The sequence below is a fragment of the Crocodylus porosus genome, unplaced genomic scaffold (genome assembly GCF_001723895.1).
Source record: "Crocodylus porosus isolate Cpor-Errol unplaced genomic scaffold, CroPor_comp1, whole genome shotgun sequence".
In the NCBI taxonomy this organism is placed as follows: Eukaryota; Metazoa; Chordata; order Crocodylia; family Crocodylidae; genus Crocodylus; species Crocodylus porosus.
This window is the reverse complement of record NW_017728886.1, coordinates 181,067,957-181,081,194: the sequence shown is the minus strand read 5'-3', so window position 1 is coordinate 181,081,194 and position 13,238 is coordinate 181,067,957. Positions and strand designations below refer to the sequence as shown.

At 37.2% G+C, this 13,238-nt stretch overlaps 1 protein-coding gene across 12 annotated transcripts in view; it reads left to right on the top strand.

Moving 5' to 3' along the window:
- Positions 1–13,238, top strand: part of MTCL1 (microtubule crosslinking factor 1) — a 181,390-nt gene that overhangs the window by 122,945 nt on the left and 45,207 nt on the right. For 7 of the 12 annotated variants that reach the window (XM_019546155.1, XM_019546147.1, XM_019546105.1 and 4 more), the window contains 2 exons: positions 7,047–7,169; positions 10,387–10,617. In XM_019546155.1, coding sequence (XP_019401700.1) covers positions 7,047–7,169; positions 10,387–10,617 — 354 coding nt within the window. The remainder of the gene's footprint in view (positions 1–7,046; positions 7,170–10,386; positions 10,618–13,238) is intronic. The other 5 variants (XM_019546163.1, XM_019546113.1, XM_019546177.1 and 2 more) reach the window with 2 other exon arrangements.

Sequence of the window (13,238 nt, the reverse complement as noted above, 5' to 3'; positions counted from 1 at the left end):
CTCCTTCCTGTCTATGGCTGACAGCTCAGAGCAGCCAAGTGCAGTTGAGTTCCAGCTTACTTCCCTGTAGGGGGAGGACACAAAGCAGCCTGTAGTGCTGGCAGACAGCCACATAAATTGAGCTGGGAGGGGATCTGGTACAGAAGTTTGATAAACCAGTCTAACCTAAAACAATTAATTCTGATACTACATCCATCCAGGTCTATCTTAGGCCAGGTCCTGCCATTTTTAAACCAGCCTGTGTGCACTTAGTATCTGTTCTGTTACAGGTTCCAATTGGTTTCTGATCACTTATACCCGTTTATGTGTAATGTCTGTACTTGGCCTAGTTGTGTAAAATGTAAACTGAGTTGTTTAGCATATGCATCTTGGAATAATTGTCCCTACTCAGCATTGTGGTAAATATAGGTCAGAAAATGACCCAAGTAATATTTGATATCTTTATTTAAGCTCTTATTTTAATTAATTCTCTCTTGGGTAAGTTTAACTATCTCATTGGATTACATCTTGTATACAAACCGTATGTTCAAGAAGGTATGTGACTTGGGTAATTTTGGCACAAACTGTTTACACTATACCAAAATGAGATGTTGCCTGCAGGAAACTGTCTCAAAAGATGAGCAGATGGAAAAAATATTGATGGAAAACTTAGCCAGACATAGATAAGCAGGTAACTATAACTGAAGTTATAAAAATGTCCAGTTGTGGGCTAGCTGTGTGGGGGAGATGATTGTGGATGGGGCATGGAGGTATCAATATGAGAGAGGATAAATGGAAAAAAAAGTCAAAAACCTATTAAAGCTTTATGGCACATTATGTTGCATTTCATTGAAATGCCAGTCTGTTGGGAAGATCACTTGCCAAAATCTATGAAAATCATTGAGAAAAAAGCCAAGTGAAGCATAAGATTTCCCCAGCTCTTTTTTTTTAACATTTGATGTTGCTTTTCTTTTTTTTTTTTAATGTATTTTATTTATTTAAGTCTATGCTGCAAAACCTGAAAGGTACAAGTCATGTGGTGTTTTTGTGCCAGGAAAGTAAAAGGAAAGAATAGATTTCTAACAGAAAAAAAAAGTTCTTTCTGTTGCTGCAGAAATTTCAGTGAAAAGCGATAAATAAATCCCTAAAACAGCAGTAGCCATATATAAGCTTGTAACTGCTTTTGAGGTTTTTTGGAGTGAAAATTTTCACACAGGTCTAATGGGTATAATGGTTTCATTTTCTTAATGTGTGTAGCCTTTCAGAGAGAAGGACATGTTACAATTATACAAATAATTCCACAGTAAGCAAGCACGTCTTCTCTAAGTCCAGTTTTTTTACAGAAAATGTTCCCAGGAAGAACAGAACAGCTCCATTCACCCATTTCTCTTGTATAGACTGTTTTTTAAGGGTGAGCATTGTAGGAGTCTAATTGTTTGATTAAATACAATAGAGGCAGACTACCTCATGCTTGAAACCACCCCTATAGCCTAACTGTAAACATCTGCCCTTGTTTGGTCTTTGCACCACAGTTGTTAATACAACAGTATTATTAGAATGTATTTGCATATTAAAGACTTGGGTTAGAGTCACAGTCCAAGGGAAATTATATACTGAAATTTCTTTAAGAAGAGGACTTTGTTTTCTTGATGAAAACAAGTCATTGAACTGGTTTGATAGAAGAGAGGAGGACAGCATGTATTAAGGTGAATATTCAATACATTATTCATGGTTTCTGCAAGGCTCTTTTATGGTGGGTGGGAGAACTGGTTCTCTTAAGTCCACAGTGGAATGTGAATGAGTAAACAAAATTGCCATAAGTGGAAACAGACAGGAGGGATTAGAGAAGGTAGCAAATACTATTAAGAAGCAAAAGCATGACACAGATCGTAAGATTGCTATGGCAACCAACAAAGATCAGTAAAAAGTTGAAAGTAATATTTTGTCTGATAGCTATAGCTGACCTCTTTTTCTGTTAATGCAATATCTATAAATAGACCACAGAATGTACTTTATCCCCAAATTATTTTATTCTTTTTGATTGATTATAGATTTGTGCAAGAATATGATATTAGATGTTTTACACTCAAGCAGGATTCTCTAGATCGGGTTGCTCAAATAAGACATCTAGTGTGATTTCTTTTCTGCAAACGATGAAGTAAACAATCACTTACATTTTCAGTTGGGATTGTGTTTTTGCTCACATGCATAATTTTTGCATACTTTGTACATACTTTCTTTGGCACACTTGTTCAGAAAATATACATTTGTTTGCAGAAAATACATGTAAAAGTGTACCAAAATCAAAGTCATCATTTAAAAAAAATGGGAGGTTAATTTTTATAACAAATCTTTTCCTTAGGATGGTAGTCATAAATAGGAAACAGACAGATCTTCACACTTAGATTTTAAAATGGGCTGGTGAGAATCACTTAATCTAGTTCTGTTATTTCCTTTGTTCATAGTAAATATGCTATGCTAAATGTATGTATGGGTTTGATTTTTAAACCAAGTTGTAGTTATTTCAAGTTAATTATGTCACTTCCTCTTCTACTTTCTACTTTGCCTCTGCATGGGAATTTTCTTCACAGTTAAATTTGGGCACATGAGGCTATAATTTTGAGTGTTTGCTTGAAATGTCCTTCTTTTGTTGCTTCTATTTTACTTTTTGTAATTCTGCTTGAGGACTTCAGTATGTCTTTTCCAACATGCTGTATTTTTCTCAGCATTTCATTTTTTGCACTGTTAGAATTGCATCTTCCCCAAAAGCAAAGATTGGGGATTCCATTGTGTATTCTTTGTAGCAAAAAAGCCACAAAATAGGAAAACACATCCTCCAGTATTTCTTATTCTTGCAGTTTGAATCCATGCAAGAGAAATGACAAAATGGTGTGTAGAATACTGACAGTGTTCCTTCCCACTAAGATTAGGAATAGTAAGAAAAATGTATGCTGAGGAAAAGTGTTCTTTCTTGCTATGTAAGACTCCACTAAAGGTTGACAACATAATGGCCTGAAAGACCCATTATGATGTAAATGTTGATATCTGAAGTTTAAATGAACTCAGTAGGACTTTGTATACATATACTGGACCAGATTTTTCAAAGATTTGCAGCTGTTTCATACATCAGAGCTTCTTTGTGCAAACAAATGTATAAATAGATAATTGCATAATTACCTAATTTTCATTGGTAAAGGATGTATGTGCACCAAATTTTTTTGAGGGAGCAACTTAGGAACCTTTAGCGATTTATCCTTATGTATACCAAATGTTAAAAAAAAAGAAACATATAATGCATCAGAAATTCTAGTCAGATACAGCAAATTCTATACTTGTCGTGGTCAGATTTCAAATGTAAACTGACCATTTAGAATGTATTTTTTATTGTGTCAACATATGAAAGGAACACAATACATGTAATGAACTAGTACAACATGTTTATCTTTTGCCTTCCACAGAGGAACAGAGAATTGGAAACCCAGCTCTTCCACCTGCCCCCTCAATCCTTATTTTTCATGCTTTTGAATGGAGAAATGGCTAAACACAAGTATTCTATCAAATTTGATATGCACAGTCCTTGCATGGAGGCTGGCCAAGTTTCAATCATGGGAATCAGACTGACTGCATTAAAAAGCCTTTGCAAGTAGATTCAGCAATAGAAAAAACCACCAGATGTTTTAACTTTAGTTATACTGGTATTAATTTACGGTTCAACAACAGCTGGTTGAGGTGGCAGGTATCTGAGTGGTTTATCATCATGCACTTATTTATATAATATTCTTGGTCTTGCTGGGTGTGGTGATCCTGTAAAGCAAATCATTGCAGACCTATAGGCTGTATGAGAAGAAAAATAACCTGTACCAACAAAAGGCAATCTTAGTGGGGGCAGAGGGTTCTTAGCACAAAAGGTAATATTTTGGCAAAATCCTGATTGTGTTGATAATATGTCTTTAAGTGTCCTCTTGACATCAGGAAATCAGCATGGATTATCTTGTTCTTCTGTGAAAACAAGTGAGAGGGGGTACTTAGTGATTCAGTGGAGTGATTTGGGCTCCAAAGGTGACAAGAACAGAAGCAGAACTTGGAAAATTCATTTTGGGTTCACTAAAACTTTTAATCATTCTCAAGGTTTAAATATAGTGTGTTGTTTTGTAGTACTGTGGTGAAGTAGAATTAGATTGTAATGTGTTGTATTTTATGCGTTGTTTTAGTGAGAGTGTCCTTTCATGTAATGTTAGAATGTTGTTTGGTTTAGATGTCTTACCTCGGACACCATGGTAAATAGAGCATGCCTGGTGGTTTCTGTTGCTCGTGTAGTCAATACATTAATATAACAAAGGAATAGAGAATGGAATTTACCAGAAAATCAAATGTGTTATTCTCTCAGTGTTGCAGCAGTGCTGCATCCAAACACAAATCCTTAGCATTTTTCTGTTGCATCTTCAGCTAACGCATATCATATTTATATTTAGGGCCTGATGTATAAAGATAATGAGCGCAATTGCACAGATTTGATTATATATGCTTAAATCACCTGCACTTATGGACATGGTTAGAAATGATAAAAGTCTACATAGTCTTTCTTCATTAAAAGTCCAGCCATTGGTCTTGACTCTACAAGGTCCTTAGCAGCCCCCAAATCCACTGAAGTTATTTGGAATTCTTTGCACTTAAGGAAACAAGTCCAAGAGTTTAGGACATATGTAAAGACATGAAGAAACTTCTAGTTTGAATAGAAGGGAAAACTGAGGTAGGAGCAGGCTCCATGTAGGACAAAAAAGTAAACCTTTTTTGAGTGCTTATATCTGAGTACTCTATCAATTCTGACAGCTCATTCAGTCTCTTACCACTAATTCCAGCAATTTTAAAGGTTCCTAGAAACCTGGCTGTACTCAGGTATAATCAGGCTTCTGTCTGATTGAAAAACTTCATAAGACATTTCTTGTCCTAATTGTTCAGGTATAATCTATTTTTATGTACATGTTGCTATAAGTGAAGAATTAAGCATCTAGTCTTTAGCAAATTACTAAGTACCATTTCATCCCTATATAAAATGAAATAATGTGCAGCAAAAACAGAAAGACGTATCAAATTATCTGTGATAATTCCCCAGCTTTCTAAGAATTTTTGTTGTTATGTTTCAGCTTCCATTTTTCATAAATCCTGAGATGAACAATCTTTTTCTAACTTCCCAAATGTGAATTACTCTAGAAGATATTAAAATAATGGATTTCTTATGTATTTTGAAATAACTTTACTTATTTTAGATAAATCCTGCACTTCCCATTAAACTACATGGAATCTTTTAAAATTATCATTATCAGCACTAAAAAGTTGTCACTGGAATACTTATTTTCATAAAATACCTTTCATGTCTCTCTAGATAATCACAACTTTCTGAAACAGGTGACATACTTTTCTGCAACTGCATGCTAATTAACCATATATATTTATTCATACATATCATATTCTAAGCACAACCTAATCAAAATGAGAGAGAAAATAATAAAAGTCATTAAGGAAAGACTTCTCTTGCTACATGAGAGAGCTAAAATGACATACCCCTGCCAAATCAAGACAGCCTTCAAAGGGTTCTGAAGGTCTTTTGTAACAATATCAAGATTTACCCCCTGCAAAAAAGGCCAATCTTTGTATGCAGATTCTTTTGAAATCATTATATTCCTAACTGACTCCAAGAGGAGTTGGCCTTAAATGCTTAAAAAAATTATAAATATATTATAATTCATAAGAAAAAATAGACTTCATAGATAATGAGTTAGCTCACCAATGATCAGTTTAAATGCATGTACTGTAGGACTACAGAGCTCACTCTTCAGGTGCAGAACTGATGCATACACAAGTCAACTGTACTTCCTAATGTTAGTTAAAGAAGGAATGTATCAGTCTTGAATAATGTTTATATTATACCTTTAAGTGTCTGAAGTACTAAAAAGTGAGAATGCGTACGTTCAGGCCTCCAGTGGTCCCTTTAGAAAAGTACCGCTCTGTTCAGACAATTCACAGTAAAAATGGCAGTGTGAGTTTCCTTTTTGCGTAACATTGTTTTCCACATCTGGAAATAACTGTCTCTTTCAACCGATAATGTTCAGCTTGACTGTCCTATCCATACCTGTAAACAGCCAGAACCTAAATATTCAAGAGATACAAAATGAGAGACACAGAAATGCTGATGCAGGAAACAAATTGCTATGAGATTAGAGTGTTGTGTTGTTTTGTTTTGATTCTTGGTGTCAATACATCTGTGACATTTGTTTATTGAATCCTTGTTTTTTAATTAAATAATTCTCAGAAATAACATTTATGGAACACCAAATTTATAGGGATATAGGTGGCTTTAAGATTAAATTGAATATTATTCTGGAAAAGGAGGGATATAGTCAGACCCTAGTGACAGTGTAAGATTGACCTAAGAATCATATCTGAGTGCACATGATACACAAAATTATTGAGACACAGTAAATAAAGAGTTGCATGGTGTAATTTTATCCACTTTATAATATAGAGTAAAAATGTTATTAGAAGTAAAAATGTGACTTGTGCAAACGCTGTCCTGCACCAAAAGAGAAGGACCATTTTGATGCAAAACAAATTTATTGTCTTAACGAATGACATCCCATCATGTGAATTGTCAAAAACTTTTACAAACAAATAAAAATAAGGTTCAGTGTGGTTGATGGTTTTTGCTCTGATGTTAAAAGTGCACACCTTAAACTGTAAGAATACACTACCAGATAATATAGGCAGACCATGAAGAGAGCCTGATTCTGCAGCCCTTAGTTCCAGTTACTTCAGTGGAAGTAATAAGGGCTGGAGGATCACATCTGAAGGAAATTTAACATCTAACATTAAGATCCTACTTTTATTTTTTTTACTAGGTAATAACATAGGAAATCCTCCTATATATTTAGGGCATTGCTACATCTTAGCATGCTACGCTTTGCTTATAACTGTATAATTGTGCATTGTGCGGATGTCTGTCCAACAGATTTTTTTACACTATTAAGACGCACTTTCCACTAAACCTATCCCTTTGTCCTACTGATCAGCTCAGGGATTCCCATGTTTTACCTGTACAGAATGTATCGATACAGGAGCTTCAGGCTCAACTTGAGCAGGAGACAAGACTTCACCGAGAGGAGCAAGAAAAGTTTACAGAGAGGATCATTCAGGTAAATACAAAACCCATCCAGTGGGAGACGTGCTTGACCACAGCTTGCAAAATACAATTTTGTTTGGCAAAAAAAAAGAAAAGAAAAGGGAAGTGTATCTACATGTTACTGTTCACTCCCAAAGGCTTGATTTTTTTTATTTAAAAAAGATTTAAGAAAATTAAGAATCTGGAAGTTAGTTGAATGTAAACTGACATGTTTGAGCTTTCTGCAGCTTGATTCCCATACACATTAGACAAAAACAAATATTCCCAAGAAGTTTACATTCATTACCTTAAAAAGAATGGCTTATTGTTAAATGGCAGGGCTGAGATGGATGGTCCATCATACTGTACAAACACAATTCTTTCTCCAAAGAGTTTATAATCTTAATAGGCAAGTCAGACAAAGAATGTGAAAAGAAAAAGGCACAGAAAGGTGTCGTGTCACAGAGAGATTGCCTTTCATGTTTCAGTTCTCCATGTGGCATTGGAAGAACATGTGCTTGAACTCCAGAAACCTAGCTCAACCCTGTAGACCTGATTCTGAACCCACTAATCAGACACATCACTATAGTCAGTAAGTTACAACCATGCAAGTGAGACCATAACTGGGGCCTCCTTGCATTTCTCAGTGCCTCATGCCCACTACTTTTGTTGCTTAGTGCTTGTAACATGACTTTTGTTACCAGACAGTTGTTTTGTGATCTGTAGCTAACAAATCTGTAGCTTTACAGCTTGTAAAGAACAATTTTTACAACTATTCAGTTGGTCTAATAAAAGATACAACATTTACCCAAATAACTTTGTCTGACTGTAGCCAACAAGGAATTCTTTACAGAATTTCTTGGCTAAATTCTTGGCTTGATATTGAACTAACATTTTCAGACTGTACTTAATGAACAAATTCAACAGCCGCAGAGGAGTAAAATGCACCTCCCTGTGCCAGATAATCTTACCACGTCTGAGTGGTCATGCCCATGGTTTCTCTCAAGTTTTCTAATGGGGCAACTTTAAATTTTATGCAAGCTCTGTAGAAGCTCTGCTGATGGAAGTCTCTGTAGGGAATGACTAAACTGATTCACTTCCTAGCAAAATTGGATATGTATCCATTTCAGAAGCTGTGCCTGTGACTTAAAACTCTTTTTTCTGTCTGCGGTTGTAGCTACTATTCGTTGTCCCAGCCTAGACCCCTGTGGAGTTTCTTCTATGAGGGCCCTTTGCCAGAGTTTATGGAATACTAAACTGTGATGAATTAGCCCATTATTTCTTATAATTATTAATAAAAACTAAACAAACAAAAGCCACTCAGACTTAAATCCAGAAGTCTGTTTTGAAAAAAAAAATAAAATAAAGCATCTTCTGGATTCTTCATTTTTCCAAATTATGCCCATCCTGTTTACATTATGCCTTTATTTATCATCCTCCAGGATTTCTTGTGGAAAAGATTCACAGAACTTGGATGCATTTAACATATCTTCATTTCAATTTAGTGGAACAAGGTTATGTTAACTCCAGTTATATTCATTTATACCAGCACAAATAACATTCATAATAATTTAAATATACTATTTTTTGGCAGCATGACATGCTGGTGATCTAAATTCTGTCCTCAATATGCAATCCCATTAACACAATTACAATCTGAACATGCATTTTTAGGTTATTCTATTTTTTTATTTAAACTACTTTTAAGATTAATTACAAACATTTTAATTGTGTATGTTTTTGTAAAACATTCTGATTCAATTAGGAATTCATTTACATAGTTTTTATGGTTATTTAAAGCATTCGCTGATGAACTGATTTCACTCTAACATCCTTCTAGCAAATAAGGTAGAGTGTTGGGTATACATTTTAGAGAGCTCCTTTTGAAGCTTTAGGTGTTGCATTTTTGCATTGTTGGAGCCAGATATTTTCATACATGATAGGGTTAGGGTTCCTTACTTTAGATGAGTGTTTATCATGGAATGGTAGGCCACTTGTAGGGTTCTAAGCTTTCAGAGGAAATTAGATGTATGTCTCTGGTACTGTTAATAGAAATTGTGTTTTTCCACTTAGTCTCCTGAAAATGAACCTCCCAGGTATTTTCCATAGTTAGGAAGATGTTGTCCATTAGAGGACATACTCTGTATTTTTTTTTCAAGACTCACAATAGTTTATTATGGATTTCATTAATTTCATGTACTGGACTAGTAACTAACAAATAAACTACTATTTCACATAATCTAGTGATCTAAAAGGAAATTAAACAACGTGACATTAGACGGTTAAAATACATTTCTGTATTCCTTTTCCAAATGTCTTCCCCTCATTAGTAGTAATTAGTACTCACTAAAATAGAAATATATCAATATTGGCATTGCTGAAAGGTAAATTTATGTAAGTGCTATTAGTACCAGGTCATCCCATTATCTGATTTTCACATGTACAGACAGAAGTTGCATTCGAAGAATGACTTGTCTAGTAGATTTACCTCAAAAAACTGATTAATGTTTAATTTTCAAATTGCAAGCCTTTTCTGGTGTTTGTAAAGTTAGAACTCAGTCAAGGAATGTTGAGGCTCAGTAGGCTAGTGTATTGAGCCATAGTGTGCTGTGCATCTCTGCTGTAGTTGGATGTGAACCTGTTGGAGTTTATTATGAACTGGCTCACACAAGTTTTCCAAGTATGAATTCTCAGAGCTAGTGTAAGAAATCTGTGACTTGTTTCTGAGATGCTGGACATGAATGACAATGGATCTCTGTCTCCTGAGAGTGATGGGAATATATATTCTTAAAGAGTGATGGCATGTGAAGAGGAGAGAAGCTAGAATTCCAGCTTGTCTGAAGGATTATTATATACTTGTTTTATAGACATGGTTGAAAATCCAATTAATAAATTAGCTTTGTATGCAACCATTGTGGGCTAAGGGCCATGCAGGGTATATATTGAAAGGATGCAATGAAAAGAGGAATGAGAAGTATGAAGGGCATAAAAATGTTTATGTAGCAGAATTCTTATGTCTTTAAAGTAAACAAACTGCACGCTTCTTTACTAGGTTATTTGTGTGCAGTTGATTACATTGGTTCTATAAGCCATTGTCTTTTTATTCCTTGAAAGTTAGACCTCTTGCCAAGTGAATAGGTAATATTGCTTAAAATTAGAAGCATCAGTTTGTCTGTCGCAACTTAAAAAACAAATCAGTGGGTCCTTAAGGACAATACCTTATTCATATTTTATCTCTTATTGCATTAAAGCTGGAAGAGGAACATCTGCAGACTATACGGAGGAAAGACTTGGAGGTGCAGAGCTTGACTTTGCAGAACAAACTGGAAGAAAAGACCTGGAGCCAGGAAAAAAATCTGATGCAGCAAGAACTCAGGCACTTCAAACAAAGCACTTTTCTGCTGTATGTTAAACTGAAGTGGCTGCTGAAACACTGGCGGCAAGGCAAGCGAATGGAGGATGAAGGGGAGGACATATTTGAGGTAACTGGCCCATTTCATTCAGTGGAGTCATCAAGCCCCAAGGATGAATGGGGCTGCCAGTGTTGTCATGAGCTCAGTAAATAGTTGGCTATCCCTGAATTTAGTGCAGACCTCAACTATAGAGTGGCAACAACATCTCCATCATTATTTGTTAGCTTACATGAAACTAAAATGGAATTGGAAACTCAAGTTTATAGGTCTTTTAAAAAGAGTCTTGGAATGAAGCGTAATCCATGGGACATCACTAGACTACTGCTCAATCAAACCCTCCAAACTAGCTATATTATCTCAAGCAAGCCATGGCCTAGCATGCATCTCACAACAGAAATGAAAACCAAATACATTTCTTAATAATTGTACTCTGAATTATATCTGAAAAGATGAATATATCTGTGGGCTGATATACAGCTTGTTTTTCAGAAAACTCTCAGGTATACAGATGAAAAAATACTTGGTTTTCAAGCTGGCAGTCAAGTCACACATCATAACATAAGAATTCAGTAGTGGTTCATTCTTGTACATTCCTTTCCTTCATAGGCACACACATCACCATCAACAATGGTCATGTAATAATTGGATAGGTTTTTTTCTCATGCAGCATGTAAAAAATAACTTAGGTCAAGATTTTTCAAAACTAACTAATGATTTTGAATGCCCAACCAGACACATTTTTAAAGGGCTAAATTTTCAGAACATGAGCTTTGAGAAAGGGTCCTTTATGGAGTGTCAAGGGCTAAGTACAGACAGTCAAAATGGCTAAGGCTGAATCGATTCAATCTTCTCAGATTAGTCTAAACTGCATAGATTGAATCAGCAAGCAAGTGAACAGTCCTTCACTTTTGATTCCGAAAATGCAGCCACATGCCTGCAGTGGTGTAGGCCAAAAGCCAGGGGGCAATAGAGCACACCTCCTTGCTTGGCTGGAGCAGACAGCATGGGCCAAGACTAGCCTGCCCACTTTGTGAGGGGGGTATTTGCGGGGGAGGTACAAAGCATCCTGGGATGCAGGGAACTGTGAGTTAACTTGAATCTGGAGAGGATCTGGAACACAAGTTGAATAAACTGATTAAAACTAAATCAGTTAAATCTGATGCTGCATGCATCCAGGTTTATCCTAAGTTAGTTTCAGACATTTTGAAAGTGGTTTATGTGCACTGAACTTTTGGGGTAGGGACAAACATTAGATTAGACATTAGGAAGAACTTCTATACGGTAAGGGTTACCAGAATCTAGATTGGGCTTCCAAGGGTGATGGTGCTCTCTCCCCTACCTTGGAGGTCTTTAAGAGGAGAAGCACCTGGCTGGGGGCGTCTGACCACAGCACTCTTTCCTGCCCAGGGCAGTGGATCGGATTCGATCTACTGAGTTCCCTTCTGACCATAAAAATCTATGAAATCTATGAGACATTACATATAAACCAACTTATGTGATCAGAAACTGGTTTAATCCTGTAACTGAACAGAAGTTCAGTGCACATAAACCAGTTTGAAAATGGCTGAAACTGGTTTGAGATGAACCTGGTTGAATGTTGTATCAGACTTAACTGATTTGGCTCAAACCAGTTTATGCAATGACTTTCTCAGACCCCTTGCTGGTTTAAGTTAAATCTTAAATCAGAGTCCCCCAGCATCCTGGCATGCTCTCTGGGTTGGACGGGGCTCTCTGCTCCACAGCAGGGCTGGCCCCTTCCCTCTGCTCTCTGGCTGGAGCTTGGCACAGGCTGCAGGCACAGCAGGGTCTGCCTGGCTTCCCCATGCTCCTCTCTTCCCACCCCCCCCCACTCACCACTCACTGCTTAAACAAAGATCCCTTCCTCCTCTCTGCCACAGCAGGGACCATAGCCAGCATTTGGTATGCTAGCTAATGCTGAGAGGTGTCTGTGTGTCTCTCTGTCTCCAATATCACTAGGATAGGCTGACAGAACAGTGACTGCTTAGGGCTTTGAAGCTAATTAATAGGTCAGCCGGTAAGCTGTTTAAGAAGTTTGAAGTAATGTGGAGAGAGGATATTGTTTTGCTAATCAGGTGATAAGGACTGTTATCAGCCCCAGCCCTGCCCCTGCCCCTTCTGCTGGCTTGCTCACCTCTCAGTTTGCTGCATACAGTATGACAAAGCAGGGAGGGAGATTGAAAAGCTCCATATAGCTTCATAGTTTCTAGGGTCAGAAGGGACCTGAGCAGATCATTGAGTCTGACCCCCTGCCATAGCAGGAAAGAATACTGGGGTTAAACAACCCCAGCAAGGTGTACAACTAGCCTCTTCTTAAAGACCCCCAGGGTAGGAACCAGCACCATTTCTCTTGGAAGTTGGTTCCAGATCCTAGCTGCCCTGACCGTGAAGTAGCGTGTCCTGATATCTAGCCTAAATCTCCCTCTGCCAGCTTGTGACCGTTATTCCTGGTCACTCCTGGTAGTGCACGGAGGAACAGGGACTTCCCCAGTGCCTGCTGGTCCCCTCTGACTAGTTTGTAACAGGCCACTAGATCCCCCCTCTGCCTTTTCTTGTGGAGGCTGAACAGGTTCAGGTCCTATAGCCCCTCCTTGTAGGGTCTGCCCTGCTGCCCCCTGATCATGTGAGTGGCCCTCCTCTGGACCCTCTCCATGTTGTCCACATCCCTCTTG